Source organism: Pelophylax lessonae, assembly GCF_965119305.1.
Source record: "Pelophylax lessonae genome assembly, chromosome: 4".
Lineage (NCBI taxonomy): Eukaryota > Metazoa > Chordata > Amphibia > Anura > Ranidae > Pelophylax > Pelophylax lessonae.
In genome coordinates, this window is record NC_138771.1 from 499416208 (window position 1) to 499442622 (window position 26415).

At 42.6% G+C, this 26415-nt stretch overlaps 1 protein-coding gene across 2 annotated transcripts in view; it reads right to left on the bottom strand.

Moving 5' to 3' along the window:
- LOC309553436 (sodium- and chloride-dependent betaine transporter-like) overlaps positions 1 to 26415 on the bottom strand; it is a 146372-nt gene that overhangs the window by 46682 nt on the left and 73275 nt on the right. For both annotated transcript variants that reach the window (XM_082254634.1, XM_082254633.1), the window contains one exon: positions 4412 to 4552. In XM_082254634.1, the coding sequence (XP_082110760.1) occupies positions 4412 to 4538 (127 nt within the window). In that variant the 5' untranslated portion in view covers positions 4539 to 4552. The remainder of the gene's footprint in view (positions 1 to 4411; positions 4553 to 26415) is intronic.

The following is a 26415-nucleotide window of genomic DNA, read 5'->3' on the forward strand; positions in this document are numbered from 1 at the left end:
TTATCTGACATTGCAGACTTGTTCTCTACCTTCCCAGACTGTCTCTATATTCCCCTAGTGTTGGGTTCGGATTGCATTCATCATATTCCTGACCCTAGAAGAGAGCATTGTGAGAACTGTAGTCTCCTGAACAGAGATCACTGAACTGCAGAGCTATCTATGAACTACACCTCTCAGCAAGCCATCTGCTTCAGGGGAGAATTGTGGGAGACTATAAAGGAATTTGCTGACCAGGCCCATGCTCTCTTGCTTCACAGGATCCATCGAGTGTGCACCAGTTGGCCGCTGTGTGACGGGATCGCTGCCTACCACGCTACACACAGCCTTCTGCAGCTCCAGCCCAGGCAGGACAGACACCGCTCGCTACATCAGGAGTACCCCCAGAAGCATCGCTGATTGCTTCAGAGTCGGGTGACTCACTGAATCGGCAGACTACAGCCATCTCAGCCTGCTTGCAGTACGGATAATCGACTTTGACTGTTCTTCAAGAAGCAATTAAAGGTCCTCAGGATTGGGGAGAGGGCACTTGCTCAAAATCCAGTTACCTGCCACTAATACGTCACTGTGAACACTGTATACAGACAACATATACCTGGATTGCTAGGAGGATTACTGCTAGTCAGAACAAGCTGCCCTGCATTGATTGCCAATAATTGTACCATATCTAGGAATTATTTTTTTCTTTGAGTTCCAACTGCTGGTGAAGATAGTTGCAAGGCCTTGCATTCTGAACACTGCTATTTTAATTATCTTAAAGAGGATACACTACTGGTATTTATATTACTTCATCTCTCATTAGGATAAAGGTAGTATAGGCTGGTCTGGTGCTCCTCTTTAGCAGTAGTCTTAAGCACAGCAATCAATAGCTTTCTTGAGAGATCCACTTACTTACTGTCTGTTATTTTGTACATTAGTATCATTTACCTGTCATTGCTAATTGTCATTTAACTGCGTTAAGAACTATTTTAACCGAGTCTTGGCTGTTTATCCAGGACTTGGCTGACTAATACCCTTTTCAAGTCTTTTCTCTTGATTAAGTAAATTTGAGAGAGGTAAAGCAATCTGCATTGTGTCAGTGTGTCATTTAAAGGTATACACAACATGCCTGAACCTAGAGTGTCAGGAGGGCTGGAATTTTCACTGGGTCAAGGCGGTACAGAAAAACATGCAACTACAAGCAACCCCCAAGGGGGCAATGCTACACTGTTATCAAACAAATGTAACAAAAGGCTTTCAATGGTATGTAGGCAGGTGGCCTACTGTGTTAGTTAGTAGTGGTGGGCCGAACACCCCCGTTCTGTTCGCAGCAGAACTCCCGAATAGGGGAAAAGTTCTAACCCAAATGGCGAACCTCATTAAAGTCTTTGGGAGCCAAACAGCAAAGTGCCAATTTTAAAGGCTTATATTAATAAGTAATTGGCCAAAAAACAATCATTTTTTTCAGGAGCAGTGATTTTAATAAAGCTTAAAGTGCAATAATAACCTGTTCCTCTTGTTCGTGTTTAAAGGTTTTTGTATCACCTGATGTACTGTAAGTTTACTTTGATTTCTTTCAATAAAATGTTTTGGATAAAAAAAAGTGCAATAATAAAAATGAAAAATTCCTTTAAATATAGTGCCTAGGGGTCCCCCCTAGTCTGCCTGTAAAGTGACGCATCTGTAGCATATATAGAACATGCTGCAGCAAAAATGAAACAAAAAAAGAGTCAAATCACATTTAAATTGACTCTTGGTTGCAATTGCTAACACCCAGCTATTGAAAAAAAATAAAGAAAAGAGCATGCAGCCTGGCAGGTCAGAAAAGAGGGGGGATGACCAAGCACCCCCCCCCCCCTCCTGAACAATACCAGACCACATGCCCTCAACATGGCTCTGCCCCCCCACCCCAAATCACCTTGTCCACATGTTGATGGAGACAAGGGCCTCATTCCGTGGTCCAGTGGTTGTGGGGGTCTGCAAGCGGTGGGCTTATCAAATCTGGAAGCCCCCTTTAATAAGGGGGCCCCCAGATCCCAGCCCCCTACTATGTGAATGAGTATAGGGTACACAGTTCACCCATTCACCAAAAAAGTGTCAAAAACGATTAAAAACACACACACACACACAATGTTTTGACAATTCCTTTATTAAAAAATAATAAAACAGTGTCCCCCCAATGCAAATCCATCGTTAATCACGCTGCACCTGAAAAATAAAAAATGCTCCCGCCAACATGAAGGCTGGCTGCCTACTGCAGGCTCTGCCGTTTGGCAGTTCTTATATAGGTAAGGGGCATAGCCACCTGGCTACATCACCTGGTAGCATCGCCCTCTTCTGACGTCACAGACTGGTGCATGCTGGGTTGGCAACATCACAAGGGGGCGGTGCCTTAAGGTGACATAACCAGGTGTCCCCACCCCTTACCTATATAAGAACTGTCAAACGGTGGAGCCTGCAGTAGGCAGACAGCCTTCATGTCAGCGGGAGCGTTTTTTTATTTTTCGGGTGTGGCGTGATTGACGATGGATTTACATCGGAGGACACAATTTTTTTTATTTTTTAATAAAGGAATTTTAAAAAACTGTGTTTTTTATTACTTTGTGAGACTTTTTTGGTGAATGGGTAGGGGTACCCCAAACTCATTCAAATGGAGGCATGCCGGGATCTTGTTAAAGAGGGCTTCCAGATTCTGACAATCCCCCCACCTGTAGACCCCTACAACCACTGACCACGGTTGAGGGGATGAGGCTCTTGTCCCCATCAACATGGGGACAAGGTGCATTGCAGTTGGGGGGGGGGGGGCTCAGAGCACCCACCTCCCCATGTTGAGGGCATGTGGCCTGGTATGGTTCAGGAGGGGGGTCGCTCATCACTTTTCCTGACCTGCCAAGCTGCATGACCGGATAAGGGTCTGGTATGGAATGACTGGATAAGGGTCTTGTATGGATTATGGGGGGTATGGACTGAGGGGGCCCCACGCCATTTTTTTCTTTTTTTCTTCTTTTTTTAACCAGATTTTTTTTTTCAGCTGTCAGCGGGGAAACCCATTGATAGCTGATAACTCCGGTTGTTAAGGACGCTGTGGTCGGCTTCCTGGCCCATTCCTTAACAACTAGCTTATACTGCGCCCTGAATGGGCAAAGCTTTGCCCGATCAGGACGCAAAATGCACTGTGCAGCACACAGTGTATTGCAGGGTGTTCAGAGGGGCGAACACCCGCCAAACACCCTTCAAATTCGAGTGTTGAATGAACAGGCCGAACAGCCAATGTTAGACCGTAACTCATACTCGGGCCGAACCATTCGCCCAACACTATTAGTTAGCATGTATGCTGGGGCCGCTGCAACTAGAGATAGTTAGAGAAAGAACATTTATTATTGGTGCACATGTTATGCTGGATTTTTAGTAGAAGTTTTTTTAACTGCCGTGAGCCTGGACTGAAGATATTCATGTTGGGGCTTGGTGTATTTCTAAGGGCCTGGGTCAGTAAAAGCACTATGAGGTATGTGTAACACCACTACTGAAGATTAACTCGCAAGGCAAAGAAGAGGAGGTAGTTGCCATGGGTAATTGCAAGGAAGAACTACTACAGCAACCAGGCCTTTGGCGTGGTACCTGGTTGGGTGACAGGTCCTCTGGCAGCAAGGGGGTTGGTGCTCTGATTCCCTCCCAAGCTGTTTGTTTCCTCCGGTCACCGGGAGCAGACTAGCGTTACGGAGAGCTAAGGCCTGATCACTAGCTATGGGGAGGAAAGAGTTACCTTTAGACACGCTTGAGACCCACACTATGTGTCTGGGGGGTTTTATTCCATTACTGGGATGTGAAGTAAGAGAGGTACGGTGGCCTGGTAGAGTAGGCAAGGGCTCTGCATATCGATCTGAATGCAAAAACATATATCAATTACAAGTATGTAGTGTCATGGGATGAAATATTTTAAGGAGGAACTCTGTACATTAGTGCTGCACTCAAGTGCCTCATCTCTCAGTTAGGGACTGCTTTAGCGTATGATTTTTCACATGCTCACAGCTTCTGCCTGGTCCCAGGCATTGGCGAGCATGCCTTCGATTGAGGTGTTACCCCACGCGTACACGCGCAGTACACCCAGCCCACAGGTATAGTTATTAGACCAAAAGAAACCAAATAGGAGAAGTTTATTGTTAGGGTTTACATACCCTTTATATACCATTTTGTTCTGGGCCATAGTTCACAGTTTTGAGAAAGTTGTAGTTCATTCATGATCTTAAATTACATACAAAATCCTTATGAATTAAAAAATATCTATACTAATGATCAGCAAACAGTTTTAACTAGACAACAACATCAACACCAAAAAAAGTTACAGCCACAAAACCAATGGAAACCTTTCAAGTAGCAAAACATGCAGTTAAACTGTAAAGGGCGTCCTCAAAAACAAGTAATTCTCCCCTTTTACCTGTGTTCCAGGTGTTATTGCAGGATGCCCAAGGTAATCTGGCTGTGAAGGAGTTAAACAGATAAAAAAACGCCCAGGCCAAGATCACAATGTAGTAAATATTAGATAGGAAACTCATAATCATCATCCCATATCCGATACCTGTGGGAAAAGTGGAAATTGATTCTTTATTTGCAAGTTCAGAGGGTGCAGACTATGCAGTCAGTGCCTGACAATTTCACTTGTTTTGTATTTATTTCTGTTGCAATATTGGAGTTAGTTATACTTTTTGATTTTTTTTTGGGGGGGGGGGGGGTTTGGTTCATTTAGAGCTGTGCAGTTACTCTATGCTTCTAGGAGGATTGAGCACACAAAAATCAATACAAACCTGGAAGGCAGAAGGCAAATAAGTGCACCACACCAAAGGTATTGGAGGTTGCGGATGCGATGGGGGAACACGCTGCATATTCGCAGCGTTCCCACATCGCAGAAGTATGAAACGGGACTTCGTCATGACTTAGAGACCAACAAAATAATTATATGAACCCTGCCCACGGAAGTCATGTTGTGCTTGGACTGCAATTACGGTAGATGATCAGGGGAAAAGCCTAACTCTGACCCAGCCATCGAAACCTGCTTGTTTTATGGCCACTTTAGAGGAAAGAAATTTCAATGCACCCATTGCATACCACATACTAAGGTGACTGGCCAGGAAGTAAGAATCTGTCCCACATTCCTACCCATATAAATATGAACAGTGTAATTCTACCGCAAACTGTTCTGAACAAAACAGTTAGTGGCCCAATGAGTTCCCACCAACAGGATAAAATTATAGTGTCCAAATAGTAAAGCTGCTTTGTTTTTTGCTCCCATTTTTATTTTAAAGAAAAATGTGTAAATATCTTTGTATGCAATTTTCTTTCTTGTATTTTGTAATGAGTTCTGTACATGTTTTATTTACGGCCTGCCTAGGGTATTAAATATAAAATGAATAAGCTGGCCTTCTGTGTACTAAGCAAAGAATTCACAACTCCTAGAGAGACTGTTCTCTTGTATCACCAGTGCTTGTAAGCTCAGTTGTATATTTGGGGCTAATCTGTGTGAGATTGTATTGTGTGGCTGCGCCCTTGTGTTCTCTATAATTGCAAGAGGTGGCTGACGGAGAACAAAATGGTCAATGAACGAAATCAGTCTGATTGAATACAGATTAGTGTCAGTGTATGGAAGCTATAATGTATGCCATAGGCAGGGACTGATTCTATTGCCAGCAACAAGAATCTGTATGTGCGTGAGTATGGTTGCCTAGCTGGCTAGTCAGCTTGCTAACTGCAGTTGGTGGTATTTACTCTGGTCTTGTATTATTGTGTGCATGCTGTTTTCCGTTGTTGCCTGTGTCCAGATAGTGAAATTTTAGGTTCTTGAAATAATTTGCCAGTTTGAAGGTTAATTTTGGAAGACGCTTGATGGGCCGCGATACCTTGTGCATCATTTGGCCTCCCTCATCTGTGTACCTTCTGTACCCCGATCCATGACAGATGCATACAGACCACAGTCTTGTTTTTCATCTAGATATTGTTGTAGTTCCCCAGTCCAATCCCAATCCCTTTTGTCTTTAATCTGATGATCCTGAAACACATCTGCTGGCGATGCTGGAACATCCTCCATGCTGCCTAATGTACAGAACATGCCAGTACTAAGGGGATTCTCACAGCCACCAATGAGATACAAAGGTGACTGGGAAGTTTGAATGTGACTGGTGCTACGGAATGCATAGAGAGAGGAAGTGCACACTGACTGCCTTCATACTGGCCCTCTGTTGAACATTTATGTTAAAACTTGTTTCCTTGAATTTAAAATAGGAATACAAGTATGTGTGTTCTCTTCAGTGGTGCTGGAGGTGGAGTATTTAAGACCAGTAATTTTACTCTATTAAAACTGGAGTTCTCCTTTAAAATTTTCGAGTCTGTAAATAACTCAACTCTGACTGAAAGGAGTAACTGTTTTGCAATACCAACGTTTCTGTGATTTTTTTTTGCCATTGCTTATTCATTACAGTAAACTATCCCTGAGCCAACATGTTACATAATATTACTGGAAATCAGACCTTTACTTCCAGCAATCAGTAAAGCTCATGCTTCTTGCTGATTGGACAGCTCTAGCTCTGATGCCACACAGAGGGCAAGGGTCCTTCTTTGCAGCATGTTGGCAGGGGATGGCATTTTATACTAAGGCTGTGGCTGCTTTTAAAAGAAAGCAATATGTAAAGGAGCCCATAGATGAGTCAGCTCTTTGACCCAAAAACTGATTTAATTCCCCCTTCCACACACTTGGGTTAAGCTATTGTATTTTGAGAGTGGGGTGACTTTCCCACTGTAAGAATACGCTGACTAGCTTTGCAGGCTACAGCCTGCAGCACTGATGGAGCAGGGAGAATTCAGCTGAATGGATGTACAATAGTTGATTGGTGGATAAACTTCTGTAAAAAAAAACTGTGCCCATACATAGATCAAAATTCAGCTGGTCCCTGCTGAACTGGTCGAATTTCAATACACGTATGGCCGACTTTAGACTTTGCACACTTTTTGTTTGTGTGCAACTGAAAGGTATTCAACTGATTTAAAAAGAAAGCCCAACTTTCACAATAAACTTAAAAAGTTATAGATTCTGAACACCTTGCAACAAGGCATTTCATTCCCTTTCATTGGAATATTTACATTGGGTATTAAAATGGTGGGGCTTTGGAGACACCATTATGACATTGATCACGGTGTTTTATTTCTCCCCCCTCAGTCTCAGTTAAGTATGTTGGGTATTTTTAAACTCTATTTTTGATATTCAAAGCCATGAGAAAGGGACGTCCCCTCTCCCTGGCCCCTTTTATTTTGGCCCTGGAGCCCATAGCAATGGCGCTTTATAATAATCCTAATATAACTGGAAACTAGTACGCTGGAACTCATTATAAGGTGAATTTATTTGCAGATGACACCATTTTAGTTCTCACCAATCCACTTACTACACTTCAAAATTTACACAGTACTTTGCAACAGCTTTCTGATACATCGGGACTTCGAGTCAACCTCTCCAAGATGACTGCCCTAAACATTACTCTCTTGACCGACCTGGTTTTGGAGCTCCAATGACATTTTTACTATTGCTGGGTGACCTCATCCTTAGGATTACTTTGGGATTAGGTTAACCCCAACATATTTGTTGATTATTTGTGGCTATTATCCTCTTCTACGCTCCCTAACCTCCCTCTCATGCAGTCATGGCAATATGATTTCCTATCTTTCATGAATAGGTCACATTAATGCAATTAAAATTATATTTCTCAATACCCTCTACCTATACAGGTTCCTTCCTTCTAGGCCTTTTAAACATTCCAGGGTCCCTCGACCCACTCTCTATACTCACCAATTGCAGGGTGCTTTGGGGGTCTACAGAGTGACAAAACATTATTTAGCAATTATGTAGCAGGCCAGATCTCATAGGTGCCTATACTACACGCCAACCTCTGATATCTTGAGTCCTCTAATGTTACACAGCCTGAAAAGGTGGGATTCTGTTCATTACTTGGGTAACCTCATGTCTCTCTTTTTACCACTTGTACCGATTGTGAATAACCCTTTATTCCCACCAGGAATGGAACAACCTGGTGCATTTACATAGTGGACTTCTTTGTTTTACACACTTCCTATCCACCTGTGCGCCTCCGTTTTTAAATTTTACAATATCTGCAACTCCGGCACTGGCTAATGCCTCTTCGCCGCACCTTTACTTATCCCTTTCGCAAGACAACCTTTGAACATGCATGCCAACATTCCCCGGGGTACCCTGGCCTGAAGTAGAGGACTAAAGTAGAGCCTTGTTGACGGTAGCAAACTGTCACTGTCACCCTTTAATCAGCCTTTGAAGTACTTTTGAGGTTTTGGGTTCCTGCCCAGATAGCCCATGCAAATCCCAGGTGCAATGATATATGTTTCACGAATTGTTGCCAGCGAGGGTATGTATTACATATTTAGCGGTCCTGTCCATGGCTGGTTAGTTTTTCATCCAGGGTCTTTGACCTGTTCTATGTGCTATTTCCTTTGATGATCAGCAGTGACGCCAAATTGGCCCTATTACATTACCCTATTCCAGGCCTCTTTACCTATCAACAAAAACTGGCATCCGACTTATTTCTGTCTGCTAAATGGACCATTGCTCAGGCCTGGAAGAAACGAACAGTCACCTTTCAAGGAGTGAAAGATTGTATGACCCCCATGAGAATTAATGAAAAGATGTCCAGTATCTTAAAAGACTCCCACTCCAAGGCAGGCTATAGATAGTGGAATTTCAAGAAAATTGTTTGATTCACTTGAATCCCTCCCGGCAGAGGGAGAACTACTGTGTTCTACCGGCAGAAAAGGGGGAACAGGGAGCCGTCCCTGTTGGGAAAACACAGTGATTATTGCTAGCGGTTATAGCCTCTGGCAACAATTGCATGCTGGAAATCTGACATGCTGGTTGTACACAAGACGATCGATGAATCGACTTGTGCACATTCAGCCTGCCCATAGGTGGTTTGAATCTCGGCCGGTTCAGCAGGGATTCGAACATCTATGGCCGGCTTAAGTTTCTCAAAATCTGGGAACCTTAGATCAATTATTTTCTATCTACCTTACATCCGCCCATGTTAGGCCATTTATAGTATGATATTTGAGACAGTCCTGAGTCCATGGAGACACCCCTTCCCTCCCCCTCTCATACCCATTCTTTCCTTCCTTTTCCTTTTCTCCCTTCTCATACTTTCTTGGTTATAATCACCATCAGGAAGCCTAGTCCATCGGAACTTGATGGACTTTGAATACCCTGAAACTGGTCCAGACTCTCGAGATGTTAGCTAAATTTAACTGTGTTTATGTTAATTCTGGTTATCATGTTTGTTTGATATTCTGTGTAATTCCTTAGTCCCCCTTCATGAATGAACTTGAAACTTGTTATGGTTTGAAAACTATATAAAAATCATTGCACAGAAAAAGTTATATATTTCTTGCCTTAAAGCAACCCTCTGTCATGCAGGCTTTCTACATTAGGAAAATCTGCTCATTTACATGCCAGGATTATTTCAGCTTCTGCTGTAATTTCAGCAGCTTTGAAGGTAAGTGCTGTGGGTCTCAAGGACCCCAGCGCTGTGGTCATGTTACCACCACATGAAGCACACTGCCCCAGGCTTTATTTTGTAAATGTCCAGGAATAGCGGGAAGGAACCTGCATAACGAAGGGTTGATTTTCAGGCAAAGGAATTTATAACTGCTTTTACCTTTTAACTTTTTGAGGTTTATTATGGGGCTTAAAGTTCAGTTGAGTTTTATTATTAAAGGCAAAACCTTTTTTCCTAATTTGGGATGTAGTGTGGGAGGAATAGAACCCCTGGTTGTGCCTGGAGTAATGGGGAAAATTTGTGAAATAAACTATTCACTTTTTATCTATGCAAACCACTACTTGCAATAACTTGCAGTAGAACATACAGTATCTCACAAAAGTGAGTACACCCCTAAAGTAGTGAGTGTACAGCTTGTATAACAGTGTAAAAATACTGTCCCCTCAAAATAACTCAACACACAGCCATTAATGTCTAAACCGCTGGCAAAAAAAGTCAGTACACCCCTAACTGAAAATGCCCAAATTGGGCCCGATTACCCATATTCCCTCCCCAGTGTCATGTGACTCGTTAGTGTTACAAGGTCTCAGGTGTGAATGGGGAGCAGGTGTGTTAAATTTAGTGTTATTGCTCTCACTCTCTCATACTGGTCGCTGGAAGTTCAACATGGCACCTCATGGCAAAGAACTCTCTTGAGGATCTGAAAAAAAGAATTGTTGCTCTACATAAAGTTGACCTAGGCTATACGAAGATTGCCAAGACCCTGAAACTGAGCTGCAGCATGATGACCAAGACCATACAGCGGTTTAACAGAACAGGTTCCACTCAGAACAGGCCTTGCCATGGTCGACCAAAGAAGTTGAGTGCACGTACTCAGCGTCATATGCAGAGGTTGCCTTTCAGAAATAGACATATGAGTGCTGCCAGCATTGCTGCAGAGGTTGAAGGGGTCGGGGTCAGTCTGTCGTTGCTTGTTGCTTACATTATAGCAAAGTGTAATTTCTTCAGTGTTGTCACATGAAATGATATAGTAACATATTTACAAAAATGTGAGGGGTATACTCACTTTTGTGAGATACTGTATACTGTATTGTGCAGTCTGTTACTAGTATTAAAGAATTTCTCAATGAGGAAAACATGTGACCCTGTGTCGACACGCATAGGGGAGGGGCCAGGATGGTGATGACACCAGGAACCAGCGTGGAGCTGGAGACCGGAGTGTGCCTGCAAGGCTGTTGCTTATACAATACATACGGAATCTTCACAGAAGTGGAGTGTTTTATGCCTGTAATAGTATGGTGTGCTGGAAGCACCAGTAAAGAGTGTGTACCCTGAGTTTGTTTTTGCAATAAATTGGATTTAAAAGGGTATAAGCACTATTGTTTTTTTTCTTTTTATTTTACAATTTCTGGATGCCATAACTCCTTAAGAGGAAAATACAGAGGAGATTGGAGGAGCCGGATGTAGCCATTGGTAGGCTAAAAAGCTGTTTTTGACCATACTTAATTGTGGTGGTCACACCACCCCAGGTGAGAATACTCCTGGTGGTGGGGGGCACTTTGAAATGATATACGAGTTTTTGTGCACGGAAAAGAAGTTGCATGGTGGACAAACACTGTTTATGGATCATAACTTGGAGCAACTTGCATATGTTTTTACACTTGCATGGACATTTTTGTTATATTAATGTGTGGTGATTGCACATATTATATATATTGCACTATATCTTTGTTATATTGCACAAATAATTTTTTTGGTAGAGTTTTGAATATATTGGACACATCTATGCATTGATTATTTGATTATTGACACTTTTTTATGTGTAACTCATATTATGTTATATATACAGTCAGGTCCATAAATATTGGGACATCGCCACAATTCTTTTTTTTTTTTGGCTCTATACACCACCACAATGAATTTGAAATGAATCAAACAATATTTGCTTTAACTGCAGACTTTCAGCTTTAATTTGAGGGTATTTACATCCAAATCAGGTGAAAGATGTAGGAATTACAACAGTTTGTATATGTGCCTCCCACTTTTTAAGGGACCAAAAGCAATGGGACAATTGGCTGCTCAGCTCTTCCATGGTCAGGTGTGTGTTATTCCCTCATTATCCAATTTACAAGGAGCAGATTAAAGGTCCAGAGTTCATTTCAAGTGTGCTATTTGCATTCGGAATCTGTTTCTGTCAAATCTCAATATGAGATCCAAAGAGCTGTCACTTTCAGTGATGTAAGCCATCATTTGGCTGAAAAAAAACAAAACAAACCCATCAGAGAGATAGCAAAAACATTAGGTGTGGCCAAATCAACTGTTTGGAACAACCTTAAAAAGAAAGAACGCACCGGTGAGCTCAGCAACACCAAAAGACACGGAAGACCACGGAAAATAACTGTGGTGGATGACTGAAGAATTCTTTCCCTGGTGAAGAAAACAACCTTCACAACAGTTGGCCAGATCAAGAACACTCTCCAGGAGGTAGGTGTATGTGTGTCAAAGTCAACAATCAAGAGAAGACTTCACCAGAGTGAATACAGAGGGTTCACCACAAGATGTAAACCATTGGTGAGCCTAAAAAACAGGAAGGCCAGATTAGAGTTTGTCAAACAACATCTAAAAAAGCCTTCACAGTTCTGGGACAACATCCTATGGACAGATGAGACCAAGATCAACTTGTACCAGAGTGATGGGAAGAGAAGAGTATGGAGAAGGAAGGGAACTGCTCATGATCCAAAGCATACCACCTCATCAGTGAAGCATGATGATGGTAGTGTCATAGCGTGGGCATGTATGGCTGCCAATGGAACTGGTTCTCTTGTATTTATTGATGATGTGACTGCTGACAAAAGCAGCAGGATGAATTCTGAAGTGTTTCGGGCAATATTATCTGCTCATATTCAGCCAAATGCTTCAGAACTCATTGGACGGCGCTTCACAGTGCAGATGGACAATGACCCGAAGCATAGTGCAAAAGCAACCAAAGAGTTTTTTAAGGGAAAAAAGTGGAATGTTATGCAATGGCCAAGTCAATCACCTGAACTGAATCCGATTGAGCATGCATTTCACTTGTTGAAGACAAAACTGAAGGGAAAATGCCCCAAGAACAAGCAGGAACTGAAGAAAGTTGCAGTAGAGGCCTGGCAGAGCATCACCAGGGATGAAACCCAGCGTCTGGTGATGTCTATGCGTTCCAGACTTCAGGCTGTAATTGACTGCAAAGGATTTGCAACCAAGTATTACAAAGTGAAAGTTTGATTTATGATTGTTAATCTGTCCCATTACTTTTGGTCCCTTAAAAAACTGTTGTAATTCCTACACCTTTCACCTGATTTGGATGTAAATACCCTCAAATTAAAGCTTAAAGTCTGCAGTTAAAGCACATCTTGTTTGTTTCATTTCAAATCCATTGTGGTGGTGTATAGAGCCAAAAAGATTAGAATTGTGTTAATGTCCCAATATTTATGGACCTGACTGTACATGTTTGATTGAAGAGGTTTTTTTGAGCACTATAAGCGCGGCATTATATTATAAGTTGAGTAGTTTAGCAGATAAGTGGGATTGTGACCGGTGCCAGCAGCTCAGCTCATATGTTCATTGAAGCAAGTAGCTCGCAGGATTATTGTATATTTTGTGATTAAAGAATATGTAAATCCTCTTTTGTAAACAAAAAAGAATATTTAAATCCAACATTTCATATTCCTGATATGTGCCTGCTATACCATGTACTTGTATGAGAAATTATTCAGTTCTCTTTGTATTGCTTCCTTTGTGTGGAATCTATGGTGTTCCTGCCATTCCCTCTGCTTTCCTCTTAAAAACTGACCACACTAGGCATGAGAGCACTATGTGGTCAGTTTTCTGGCTGTAATAGAGGTAATGAACTCTGCGCTTGTGGTTTATAAGGATATAAATAAACCGCAATATATAAATACTAGACTGCAGCCTCCCTTGGTTATAGCCTGAAGACTATAAGATGTGTGAAAGGGAATGGAGGGAATGGTGCTGTCTGGTAACTAAAATTTGTAATGTCCAGTGTATATGACAATAAATATATTAAAAATTATTGATGTTATATGGTAATATATAAGCGAGAGATATGGGACTATGTAAAAAGTATATATATATAAAAATATGCACTGTATAAATATATAAAAATACAAGTGCTATACACATAAATATATACCCTTCAATTACATAAAAGATATATAGTGGTGATAAGGGATAAAGTGCGTAAAGAGCCACACCTTCTTCGCTGCACCTGTGGCTCTTTACGCACTTTATCCCTTATCACCACTATATATCTTTTATGTAATTGAAGGGTATATATTTATGTGTATAGCACTTTTTCTTTGAGCTTATGTTTACATTGATTGCACATCCATGCACCTAGCACTTTGATCCTTCTTTATCTGACTCATATTTTATTTATTTATACAGTGCATATTTTTTTATATATATACTTTTTACATAGTCCCATATCTCTCTCTTATATATTACCATATCACATCAATAATTTTTAATATATTTATTGTCATATACACTGGACATTACCAATTTTAGTTACCAGACAGCGCCATTCCCTCCACCCCCTTTCACAGTTTTCTGGCTGTGTTGGGAGCTAATCTAATGGCCAGACTTGTGTTGACACGCCTCCCCCCCCCCCCACAACCATTCACTGGGAAGAATAGTGTAATGTTGTTTTCCATCCCCAGCTCTCTGAGCTTTTTCTGCAGCTAAGAACAGAGGGTATGTGATCACTTATAAAAAAGGGGGAAAAGGTTATGTATAATCTTTTTATATCTATACACAAATGTTTTGCCTTTTATTCCTATTTAAAACTGAATGGGTTGTTTTAGAAGGTGAGGGTTCATATATACATTAACACAGCAGTGCCTTTGCCACCCCTTAACAGATTGAATCCCTTATGTAATTTTTTATTTAGCAAATTATTCCACTTTAAATTGCAATTCGATGTACAATTTTCCCCTCCCCTCTCAACACCCATGCAAGAAAGATGTATATACTTATCTGTTTTCAAGCCGCTTCATTCCCATACTGTGACCTGGCTCCCTTGTATCAGCCAGAGCAGCTACAGGAGAGAGGAGGGAGCACTGACAGTAGATGGTCTATTTATTTATCACAGGTAGTGTTGTCCATTTATATAGTGCTTTACATATATATTATATATTCACATCAGTCCCTGCCCTCAAGGAGCTTACAATCTAGGGTCCCTAACTCAGGATCCAATTAACGTACCAGCTTGTCTTTGGGGTGTGGGAGCAAACCCACACAGGCACAGGGAGAACATGCAAATTCCAGGCAGGTAGTGCTGCAGTTGGGATTCAAACCGATGACCCCAGAGGTACTAGACGGACGTGCTAACCACTTAGCCACTGTGTATTGAAGCCTATTGGTGATGTCACCACTCCAGGCAGCCAATGCTGACTGACACAGAGGAGAGATCAAGTGATCGGACTGGAGAGGCCTGAAAATAGGTAAGTTATTATAGGTAAGTTGCATAGGTGTTAGGAGGGGGGAGGGCGGAGGGGACAGTTTTAATGCTAGTTAGGGTTTGCCTGGAATGAAAGGAAAGGGGAAAGAGGTTTCTAGGAACCCCCATTTCCTTATGGGACAATGGCAGGGGGCAGTTTCAAGGCTACCCCCCTGTGAGCCTGAGGCACGCAGGGAGCCTTTTTAAGGTATAGTTTTCTATGGTGAGGTCATGTGACCTATGGGGTTAGGTCAGGTGACCTTCTTCAGAATGTTCCAGAACCCCTGAGTCTGCTTATTTAAGGGGATTATGTGGCAGCAGGCTCATTCACCTCAGAAGGCACAGCTGTGGTGCTCTAGGAGTTCTCTTCACTGGAGAAACAGCGCTTTCTGAGGCCGAAGAATGAGCCTACTTAGGCGTCTGATTGAGCTAGCTGGTGAGGAAGGGGGAGAAGACTGGATACGCCGCTGCCTGGACCTATCGAGAGCTTCGGGTCAAGCTGCTTGGGGAGAAGTGGCTTCCACCACTGCTGCCAACATGGCCGCAGCTCAAGAAGGATTGCTGGCCAGGAAAGAGATGGTCTGAGACATCGAAACATGGCAGGAGGAAGTGGAAGACCCCTGGGAAGAAGATCTGGAGCGCAGGGGCGAGGCAGTTTAATCTCTGGCAGAGCGGAGGGGCCACCAAAGAGGAGGTGCATTCTGTGCAGAAGGCATTCCCCATTCCCACCTCGCAGGTCGATGGCTGGAAGCGCTGGGCGGTCACAGCCGCTCAGGCGCCAGGCCATGGGAAGAGGAGCCAGAGGCAGAGCTGCATCACGGTGGCCATCTTGTCGAAGACCAGAGGAGGAATCTCCTAGGCAACCAAGTGAGCCTGAAGAGCTGGCAGAGCAGTTGCTTGATCATCCAGACCCCTGCAAATTTTGCCAGTGCTGGAGCAAGTCCAGCAGCAAGAGGGCCACAACATCCCAGTGGTCAAAACAGCAAGCAGATGTCCCAGTAGTGAGTTGTCATCACTACCTATGTTAGCTAATATTACTAATTTATTGACTAGATTGGATAATAGAAGTCTGACTAGTGAGGCTGTTAGATGTAAGGCTATTAAGGATAATTCTGCTGCTGAATTTTGGCGCCACCTGCTGCCTCTGCAGCTAATTGTGCCCAATCTTCAGTATCAAGCTCAGAATTAATTTCATCAGCTTTGCCAGCTAGTTTCAGTTTCAATGCTAGAACTCAAAACATTACTGAGACGTGCCTTACAGAGTCATTGCCTTGTGAAGTTTCTCCTCTGGGTTATCATTTCGCTCTCGGTGTTAAAGAAAATAATTTGGAGAAGGGAATATGTACAGTAGATGTTTTATCCCTTTTCTCATCCGCTAAAGACCTCATATCAAAACCCGAGAAGAGGGATGATAAGGCAGAGGAAGATAGGAGAAACTCTGTAGCCAGGTTGTTTAATAATTGGCTCCAAGTTTAACATATTTTTGGTAGTGCTGTTTTTTTCAGCACATTGACATAATTTTGGAGGCGTACCAAAATTTGAGATACAGCGTAATTTTCGTACGATGAATACTTTCGACAGAAACTTGCTGTTTATCCTACTGTAAGATGGGGAGTAAGGATGTCAGCTTATGGCTGAATCTTTTTCTTCCCCAAAGATCAGCATACATTAAGCAACCAGCCAATGTTGTACCCTCAACAACACCAGTATACCGAAAAGGGATCTATTTTAATTTCAATGACAGGCATTGCAAATTGCCGAACTCTTGTAAATACAGGCACGAATTTGCTTTTTGTACAGGAGGCTATGCAGTCAACAAGTGTTTTAGAAAAATGTCCTCAGCTAATCAGCAGCATGGGAGCGAGTTGCTTTCAAAAGGCAGCCAGCCCAGTGAGGTGGCAAGAAATTCTTCCTTGGCTGCTGGAACATCCATACAGGCAGAAGACCCAAATGCTAATTAGTGGTTTTAGGGACAGTTTTCCAATTTGTTCCCGGGTAAAGGTTGTAGGTTAGTAAAGAACTTAAAATCAGGAGATAATATGCAAGAAGTGGTTAGGGAGTCGATTTTAAAGAGCTTTAGGAAGGAACATTTGAGGGCCCCTTTGTTTTGCCTCCATTCGTTAATTTTAGAATTTCCCCTTTAGGCATAGTTCGAAAAAAGGAGCAAAATTAATATAGATTGATCCATCACCTTTCTTTCCCAGTGGGTAATTCACTCAATGATCAGATTTCTGAAGATATGTCTGCTGTTACGCGTGCTTCTTTTGAGGACACCCTGCTCAAGCTTAGGCATTTAGGAGTGGGAGCTCTTTTAGCTAAAGTGGATATTACATCAGATTTCAGGCTTCTTCCCATTCATTGCCATGTTTGCCTAGACGTTGTTCACTATCTTGTTTTTATTTTGAAATTTTCTGCACTTTTTTAGAATGGGTTATTTCTACAGTTATTGGTTCTTCTTTTCGAATTCACTACTTAGACGATTTTTTATTTTTAGGCCCCGCAGGGTTCATCAGATTGTCTTTTTCTTTTGGAATAATTTTTTAAGGTTTGTAAAGAATTTGGCATTCGTTTAGCGCTGGAAAAAAACTTGCTGGCCTTCTACCTGTCTGGAATTTTTAGAGATCACTATTTATAAGGTAAGGATGGAGTTTAGGTTGCGAAAGGTTAAGATAAAAAGGATAAAGGTATTATTGTATTGTATTATTAGGAAGAAAAATGCATGTGTAAGAGAGATGCAATTCCTGTTAGTTTTACTAGCTTTTGCTACCAGGGTTATGCCCGTATGGAGGATTTTTTCCAGGAGATTATATATGTCAATCTCTGGTTTAAGATCCCCATTTTCAGAGTCTTGGTAGCCTTTGATTTTGAAAAGGCTTTTGACACAGTCCGATGGGATTACTTGATGCAGGTGTTAGAGCTCTTTGTTTGCGGCCCAGTCATTCGGGAAGTGGATTGAGGTATTATATAAAGTCCCTGTAGCTAGCATTAAGCTGAATGGAAATTTGTTGTGTCCCTTTCCGATCCAGAAGGGGACAAGGCAGGGGTGCCCTCTTTCACCTTCCTTGTTTGCGCTGGCCATGGAACCGTTGGTGGAGGCATTGAGGACATCCAATAAAGTAGCTGGGATTCGTGTGGGCTCCATTGTAATCAAGGTAGCGCTCTACGCAGATGATTTAATTCTCTTTGTGTGGGACCCTGGCTCTTCACTTTCCAAGGCACTACGGATAGTGGACTTTTTTTGCGGCCCTTTCGGGGTCTACATACTAATTGCGGTAAATCCCTTGTGTTACAGATTGATCAAGGGGCTAAAAGGTTGGCTGACCCCAATTCTCCTTTGCAATGGGCACGACTATTAAATATTTAGGGATCAATATTTCTCCCAACACTAAGGATTTTAGACATCCTAATTTGTCCCCAGCTCTTCAGTGGTGTAAACAGAGATTGAAAGCCTGGTCCCATCTCCCTTTATGGACATCCAAAAAGAGAAAGACCGCACTCAGAGATGTTAAATGAAAATCAATAGGACTCCTTTATTCTCCATAAATACAGCAGACAGACAGTGCAATACACGGACAGACGTGTCGGGTTGACGCATTTCACGATAAAAATCGCTTATTCATAACCACACACCCTGTGGTGTGTGGTTATGAATAAGCGATTTTTATCGTGAAATGCGTCAACCCGACACATCTGTCCGTGTATTGCACTGTCTGTCTGCTGTATTTATGGAGAATAAAGGAGTCCTATTGATTTTCATTTAACATCTCTGAGTGCGGTCTTTCTCTTTTTGGATGTCTACATGCTTGGATGGCGGATCTGACCTGCACCGAGTGCTGAACTTGCACCTGAGCGGCTTTCTTCCCTGTTTTTGTTCCCATCTCCCTTTATCCCTTATCGGGAATTAATTTAATTAAAATGAAAATCCTTCCAGTTCTATTATACAGCCTTAGGCACGCCCCAGAGTGGCTACCAAAATCCTTTTTTAAACAGTTAGATTCACTTATAGGCTCCTTCTTATGGCAATCACAACCAGCTAGATTTATCAGGAAAGTTTTATGCAGACCTTAGACGCACGGGGGCTTGACTTGCCCAGACTTTCATACCTACTATTTGGCGGCCATGCTTACCCATGCTCATAACGGCTTATCTCTGATGACACAAATGCCTCAGTAGTAGAAGCTGCGCATTCAGGATCCTATGAGACCCTCCATAACCTCCTCCACAGGGGTCTGAGAGTCTTTCATCCGCCCCTTACAGCCGCTATGAGGGCAGTTATTAAGGCCTGGCATGCTTTTATTACTAAACCCAATATAGTGAGGGGTAAAAGGTCCCCATCAACTCCGCTTTGGTTCAATCCCATGCTACCAGAATTTCGTTCCTTACCAGACCCTGGTCTTTGGGCTGCTAAAGGAATCAGATACCTTTCAGATATTTGTGATGGGAGTGCACTATTTAGGTTGAAAGATAAATTTACACTGCCTACAGCATTCTTTTTCCAATTCCTGCAACTCCAACATGCCTATGCAGCGCAATTTGGGTCCTCCTTGTTTAGATTGTTTAGATTGGAGCCGGATGATTTAGAAGTTCTCCTCCGGGATGAGGCTCTCAAAAAAACACTTTCTGTGATCTACAAGTCACTACTTCCCTCCGCTCATGTGGGACTAGACGCCCTGCTAATTGCCTGGCGTTCGGAGGAGCAGGACTTAGACAATGAAGACTGGGAAGATCTCTGGGAAAGCCCATTTCAAGCACTAATATCGGCTAAAGACCGGCTGATCCAATTTAAAATAGTGCACAGAATTTATTTTACACCACAACAACTATATCGTATATACCCTAACTCCTCTTTTTCCTGTTGGAGATGCTCTAGTGACCCTGCTGGATTTCTCCATATCTTTTGGGAGTGCCCTCAGATTAGTAGCTACTGGCAAGAAGTGACCCAGTTTGTATCTACCCTACCTACTATACAGGTCCTTGTAAAAGTTGGTGTTTTCCTCCTGGGGTTAGTTAAATCTCTGTCAGTTTGTAGGGTGATGCATACTCTCTTGGGTCTCTTATTATTTTATGCCAGGAAGGCGATAGTGCTTAAGTGGAAATCAGACACAGCCCCTAATCTGCCCTTCTGGAAGTGTTTAATTAATAAGGTTGTACCCCTATACAAAGCTACTTATTTGTCTCGGGGTTGCCCTAAGAAATTTGAGAAGGTCTGGCACTTGTGGACAGATTCAGAATGTACAACAGATGATCAGGAGTCCACAGACTGAATTCATTCCCCCCTGAGAAGGTTTAGTTTATGATATGAATGAATTTATTCCTCTGCAGGGAATCACATTACATTTGTTCAGGTAGGATTCTAAACACAAGTTAATATTCTTCCGATACATTATCCTGATGGTTGAGAGGGAACAGGAATCGACTTATAATTCATTAACCCTTGAAGTAATTTCATAAGAGAATAACAGAGCGAGGTGTATGGAAGGTGTGTTGTTTCTTCCCCCCTCTTTTTTTCTATAATAGGAGGTGTTATTAGTAGTTCTATGTTGTATGTATTAGCCGGGGAATGCCCAAAGGCTATGTTTTGTACCTATACATCTAAATTTTTCAATAAAAAGAAATAAAAAAAAAAAATCCCCATTTTACATGTCAGGGCATGACATGTGGGAGGATCTTCTGGCATGGGTGCAATTTCTCAACAGTTTAATGGTAGGGCAGTATGGCAGCCTGATTTTATTTTAGATTCAGACTTCCACCTCTTTACGGATGCTGCGGGTTTCATTGGTTTTGTCGCTATATGGCAAAATAATTGTGCAGGTCATTGGAATTTTCGCTGGCAAGAAAAGGGTTACTTGAAAAATATAGTTTTGTCAGAACTCTTTCCTATAGTTGTAGCCCTGGAGGTCTGGGGGTATGATTTTAGGAACAAGCCTATTCTGGTGAATACAGACAACAAAGGGGTAGTATATGCTATTAATTGTCTGTCATCTAAGTCCCCGCGGGTCATTTTTTTGCTCTGCTATTTAATTTACAAGTGCTTAAGTCTAAACATTTGGAAAGGTAGCGTGGAAAACTAATGACCTGGCGGATTCGTTATCTCACTTACAGATAGACCGGTTTTTCAGTCTATTGTCAGAAGCAGATGCAGTGCGAATAGAGTGCCCATCCCATCTTTGGGATCTCTTTTAGGACTAATTGCAGATAATATAAATAATTCAGTAGCACCTGTGACCTGGGCTGGATATCAGTTGGCCTGGTTTCTGTGGTTATCCCTTTTGGGTTCTCTAAATGAGAAATGTAGTTTATTTTTTAAATGTTTGGTACTTTTACTTTTAAATCATTTATTTATTAAAAGATACTCATGGACTCATGTTAATAAAACTATTTCAGAAGTCTCTTTCTTTTTCAAGTTGCAGAATCTTTTTAAATATTTGAGTATTTTCTCGGTAAAGCAGGCTCTAAAGGGTTATAAGAAAGGTAATTTTAATGTAGATAGGCGGAAGCCAATCACTCCAGACATTTTGAAAAAACTATGTGATACCAAGGTCCAGGTGTTTATTCTAGTTTTGAATTTGTTATGTTTAAAGCAGTTTTTTTTAAGTCAATTTTTTTGCGGCCCTTAGGGTTTCTGAGTTGGTCCCACATAGTAAAAGAGGTAAGTATGGTTTACAGTTTTCGGATATAGTTATTCAGGAGGATTGCTTAACCACTTAAGGACCAAGCCTAGTCAAGCCAAGCCTGACACATGTTGTTTACAAGTTAAAATCAGTATTTTTTTTGCTATAAAATGACTTAGAACCAAACACTATACATATATTTTTTAGAAAAGTCTATGGAGAATAACATGGTGGTTGTTGAAATATTTTTTGTCACGCAGTATTTGTGCAGTGGTCTTTCAAACGCAAAAAAAAACTATACTGTAAAGTTAGCCCAATTTTTTCAGTATTGTGAAACATGATGTCACGTCAAGTAAATAGATACCTAACATGTCACAATTTAAAGTTTCGCACACTCGTGGAATGGCGACAAACTACGATACTTAAAAATCTCCATAGGCGACGCTTAAACCACTTAAGGACCGGGCCTATTTCTGACACTTGTTGTTTACAAAGTTAAAATTATTATTTTTTTGCTAGAACATTACTTAGAACCCCCAAACATTATATATGTTTTTTAGCAGAGACCCTAGAGAATAAAATGGAGATTGCTGCAATATTTTTTATCACACCGTATTTGTGCAGCGGTCTTCCAAACTCAATTTTTTTGGAAAAAATTCACTTTTTTAAATTAAAAAATAGGAAAACAGTAAGGTTAGCCCAATTTTTTTCTATAATGTGAAAGATAATGTTATGCCGAGTAAAAAGATACCCAACATGTCATGCTAAAAAATTGTACACATTGTCGTGGATTGGCGACAAACATTGGTACTTAAAAATCCCTATCCCCTCCAACGCACTTCAAAGTATTCAAATGATATAAGGCAATCAAAAACAATAGACTTAATTTTTTAATGTAGCACGACCCCCATGGGGGCTGCTTGGTAATAGCACCTCCTCTGCACTCCCTGGACCCTGAGACATCTCTGACCCGCTGGGCACTACAGGTTCAGACATACCAGTGTAACTGTTTACTGGATCAAATTAAATGTAACAGATACAAAATCAACACAACAAAATATGAGAGTTGGATCTCCTAAATCCCAATAATATATATAGGATTTGAGACACAAACACCAACCTAAATCAGATACTTAGCAATCTATATATTGTATTATATATTTGTAGTAAGTGAGAGTGACTATGATGCAATATTATATTATTCACTATTAAGCAACTTAAACTTAAAGCGGAGTTCCACCCAAAAGTGGAACTTCCGCTTTAGGGAGTCCTGACCCCCCGACATGCCACATTTGGCATGTCATTTTTTGGGGGGGGGAGCGGGTACCTAGTTTTGACAGGTACCCGCTCCCACTTCCGCTCGGAGCGCCGCGGCGCCATGAGCGGAAGTTCTCCTCTCCCCCTCCCTCCCTGCAATCTTCTGGGACACGTCAGAGGTCCCAGAAGATTGCCGGCCAATCACGGCGCGCAGCGCGACTCGCGCATGCGCAGTGGGCACCCGGCTGTGAAGCCGCAAACTGTAACAGCCGGGTGCCCACAGCAGTGATGCCGGCGCCGTGGGAGAGGATCGAGGCTTCCGGCGGCCGCATCGCTGGACCGTTGGACAGGTGAGTAAATGGCTGGAACTCCGCTTTAATATACTCCACAATCACTGTTATGTCCTCTCTATCTAAAAGATTCAATCTAAATAACTGGCATAAACACTCTGAAGTCTGGGGGTCCTCTTTAAGGATTAATCAAGAGAGTCACTACCCTAGCAAGGCCTTGCGGTTCTTTGCCGGCAGTTGGAGCTCTAATCACTTATTTAAGTGATATTTGTAATCCACAAAAGGTGTGTAGGCAATATCCAGATCCTAATGTAAATGTATGCTGTGTACAGTTATATGTATACTTGGGATTTTCCACAGATCACCTGGCACTTTACTGTAGCGGCAGTGTCCAGCAGTGATCTTCACAGCCTTTCACAGGGCTCTCTCTCTGGTGCTGCGTCACAGACAACGTCAGCACTCTCAGTGTGTAGGCCTCTCTCTATCCTTCCAATCCCCGTACTGGACCGGTCACCTCACGGTGACTTCCGCTGTCCTTCTCTCTCAGAATGCGCTCTCTCCGCAATCTAGCCCTCGTCCTCCGGCCTCTCTCCTGGTCAGTCCATTCTGCTGCCCTTCTCCACACACCTCCATGAGTTCCCCGAAGCAAGAGAGCGTGCATCCGACTCCGCCCCCAATTTATCTCACCTCCCATGATCCTCCACGGATCCTTCAAGGCTCCCTGGGAGTGTGGTCCAGTCAATCCATCAATGCATGGTCCCCGCCTTCTTTCAAACTACATCCCCCATAATCCAGTTCACCGCTCTTTGGGAGAAACCCATTTTCTTTCCACAGTTCTTAAACTCTTTAAAACCGCCTGCCGCAGATGTACTGCGGCAGGCAGCCACTCCTGCGCGAATCGCCGTAACTGTACGGCGGTCATGAGCAGGGAGCTAGGGGGCAAGCGGGGAAGCTGATGCACGGGTCAGGTGGCTCCGATTGCTGCCTGACACCCATGATTGTTCCCCGCTGAGAGAGAAGGATGGCTGGCTGTTGTAAACACAGCCGACCGTTCTTCTCCCTGGAATGATCATAGAGCCCATGTGATCCTTCTATATAGGATCACATGTCTCTATGGTCATTTCCAAAGCCACGCCCCCCCACAGTTAAAATCACTCCCCTAGGCTCACATTTAACCCCTCCCATTCTAACCCTGTACCCATTCACCAAAAAGTGTAAAAAAGTAAAGCCCATAGGAAACAGTTTTTGGCAAGTCCTTTATTAAAAAGAAAAAAAAAAAAATAGTGTCAATCACGACGCCCGCCGACCCGAAAAATAGAATGATTGCAAAAAATTATTTGCCTCCTAAGAGGCTACCGCCATATGCCTGCTCTTTAGCTTTGACAGTTCTTTTATAGGCAAGGGGCGGGACACCTGGCTACGTCACCTGGTGGCACCGCCCCCTTCTGATATAATGTGAAGTCACGTAACTTCAGAAGCCACTGGATGGCCCCGCCCCTTGCCTATAAAAGAACTGTCAAAGCCGAAGATCAGGCATTCGGCGGGTAGCCTCTTGGGAGGCAAAGCGTTTTTCTATTTTTTCTATTTTTCAGGTCCGGCAAGCATTGTGATTGACAATGGATTTACATTGAGGGACACTATTTTTTTTTCTTTTTTTTCTTTTTAATAAAGGACTTGTCAAAAACTGTTTCCTGTGGTTTTTACTTTTTTACACTTTTTGGGTGAATGGGTATGGGTATGATGTACCTAATACCCATTCACATGGGGGGGGGGGGCAGGATCTGGGGGCCCCCTTGTTAAAGGGGGCTTCCAGATTCCGATAAGCCCCCCATCCGCAGACCCCCAAAACCACAGCCCAGGGTTGTCGGGAAGAAGCCCTTGTCCCTATCAACATGGGGACAATGTGCTTTGGGGGGCACCCAAAAGCACTTTCCCCATGTTGAGGGCAAGCGGTCTGGTATGGTTCAGGAGGGGGGGGGGTGCTGCTCGTTTGGATAAGGGTCTGGTATGGATTTTGGGGGGCCCCACGCCTTTTTTTTTTTACATTTAAAATTTTTAGATTACGTTTGACTCGAACACAGAGCCCATCCCTTGTAATCAGCACGAATTCATGAAGACTTGTTCTTGTCAGACTAATCTATTACCTTCTATGAAGAAGTGAGCTGCCATCTAGAAAAAGGTACCTGGATTGAAAGCTGGCTACAGGGTGGGTCCAAAGGGTGGTGATAAATAATGAGTACTCAAATTGGTCCAGTGTGGTAAGGGGGGTCCCCCAAGGATCTGTCCTGGGACCAATTCTGTTTAAAGTAAAGCCTGGGGAAAAAAAAATATTTTTGTTCACCTGCAAAGTAAATGTATGATGTGCTAGTATGCAACGCATACTAGCACATTATGTTACACTTACCTGCAAATGAAGCCCGTGTTGTCCCCACTGGAGGCCGCATCCATCTTTACCTGTCTTCCTTCCGGGTCTGTAGACTCTGTGCTACTGGCCGGAGCCGCGTGATGTCACGCATGCGCCCAGGAGCCGCCGGTCACGGCACAGGGCTCTGAAGAAACGGCACGGGTGACCGTTTCTTCAGAGCGCATGTGCTGATGACATCATCGACTGCATGCAATGTAAATATCTCCTAAACGGTGCAAGTTTAGGAGATAATTACAGTACCTATAGGTAAGCCTTGGTATAGGCTTGGAGACAAAAGAGAGCAAAGGCGGCAGCACATCCCAATCATAATTCAAACCATCAGGGATGCGAGTCTGTAAATGAAAAATCCAAAACAACTCTCTCTACTGCATAATAACCTAAACAAATTCCCTCCCCCCTCCCCGGGTAGATAACTTGACTTGTTCCACAACTTGCAATGATTAAGCACAGGTGTGTGAAATGCGTCTGCTGAATTGTTCTTTCAACTGTGAGTGCATGTCATGTCATTTTTTTCTCATGGATTTATAAATAAACATTAAGATTTTAAGCTGGATGTGCCGCCGCCTTTGCTCTCTTTTATCTCCACTCCATTGTTGCGGACCCTGGCAGGCACCCAGCACCCTTACAGACAGCTACCTGGTTCCACCTATTGTGGTGTAACTTTTGATGGTCTGCCTTGAGCGTTGCAAACCCTTTTGTTATCTTGTTATAGGCTTATCTATATGTACAAACAGTACTCGGGGGTTTACAACCACTTTAATTTATTCATTAATGATTTGGAGGATGGGATAAATAGCTCAAT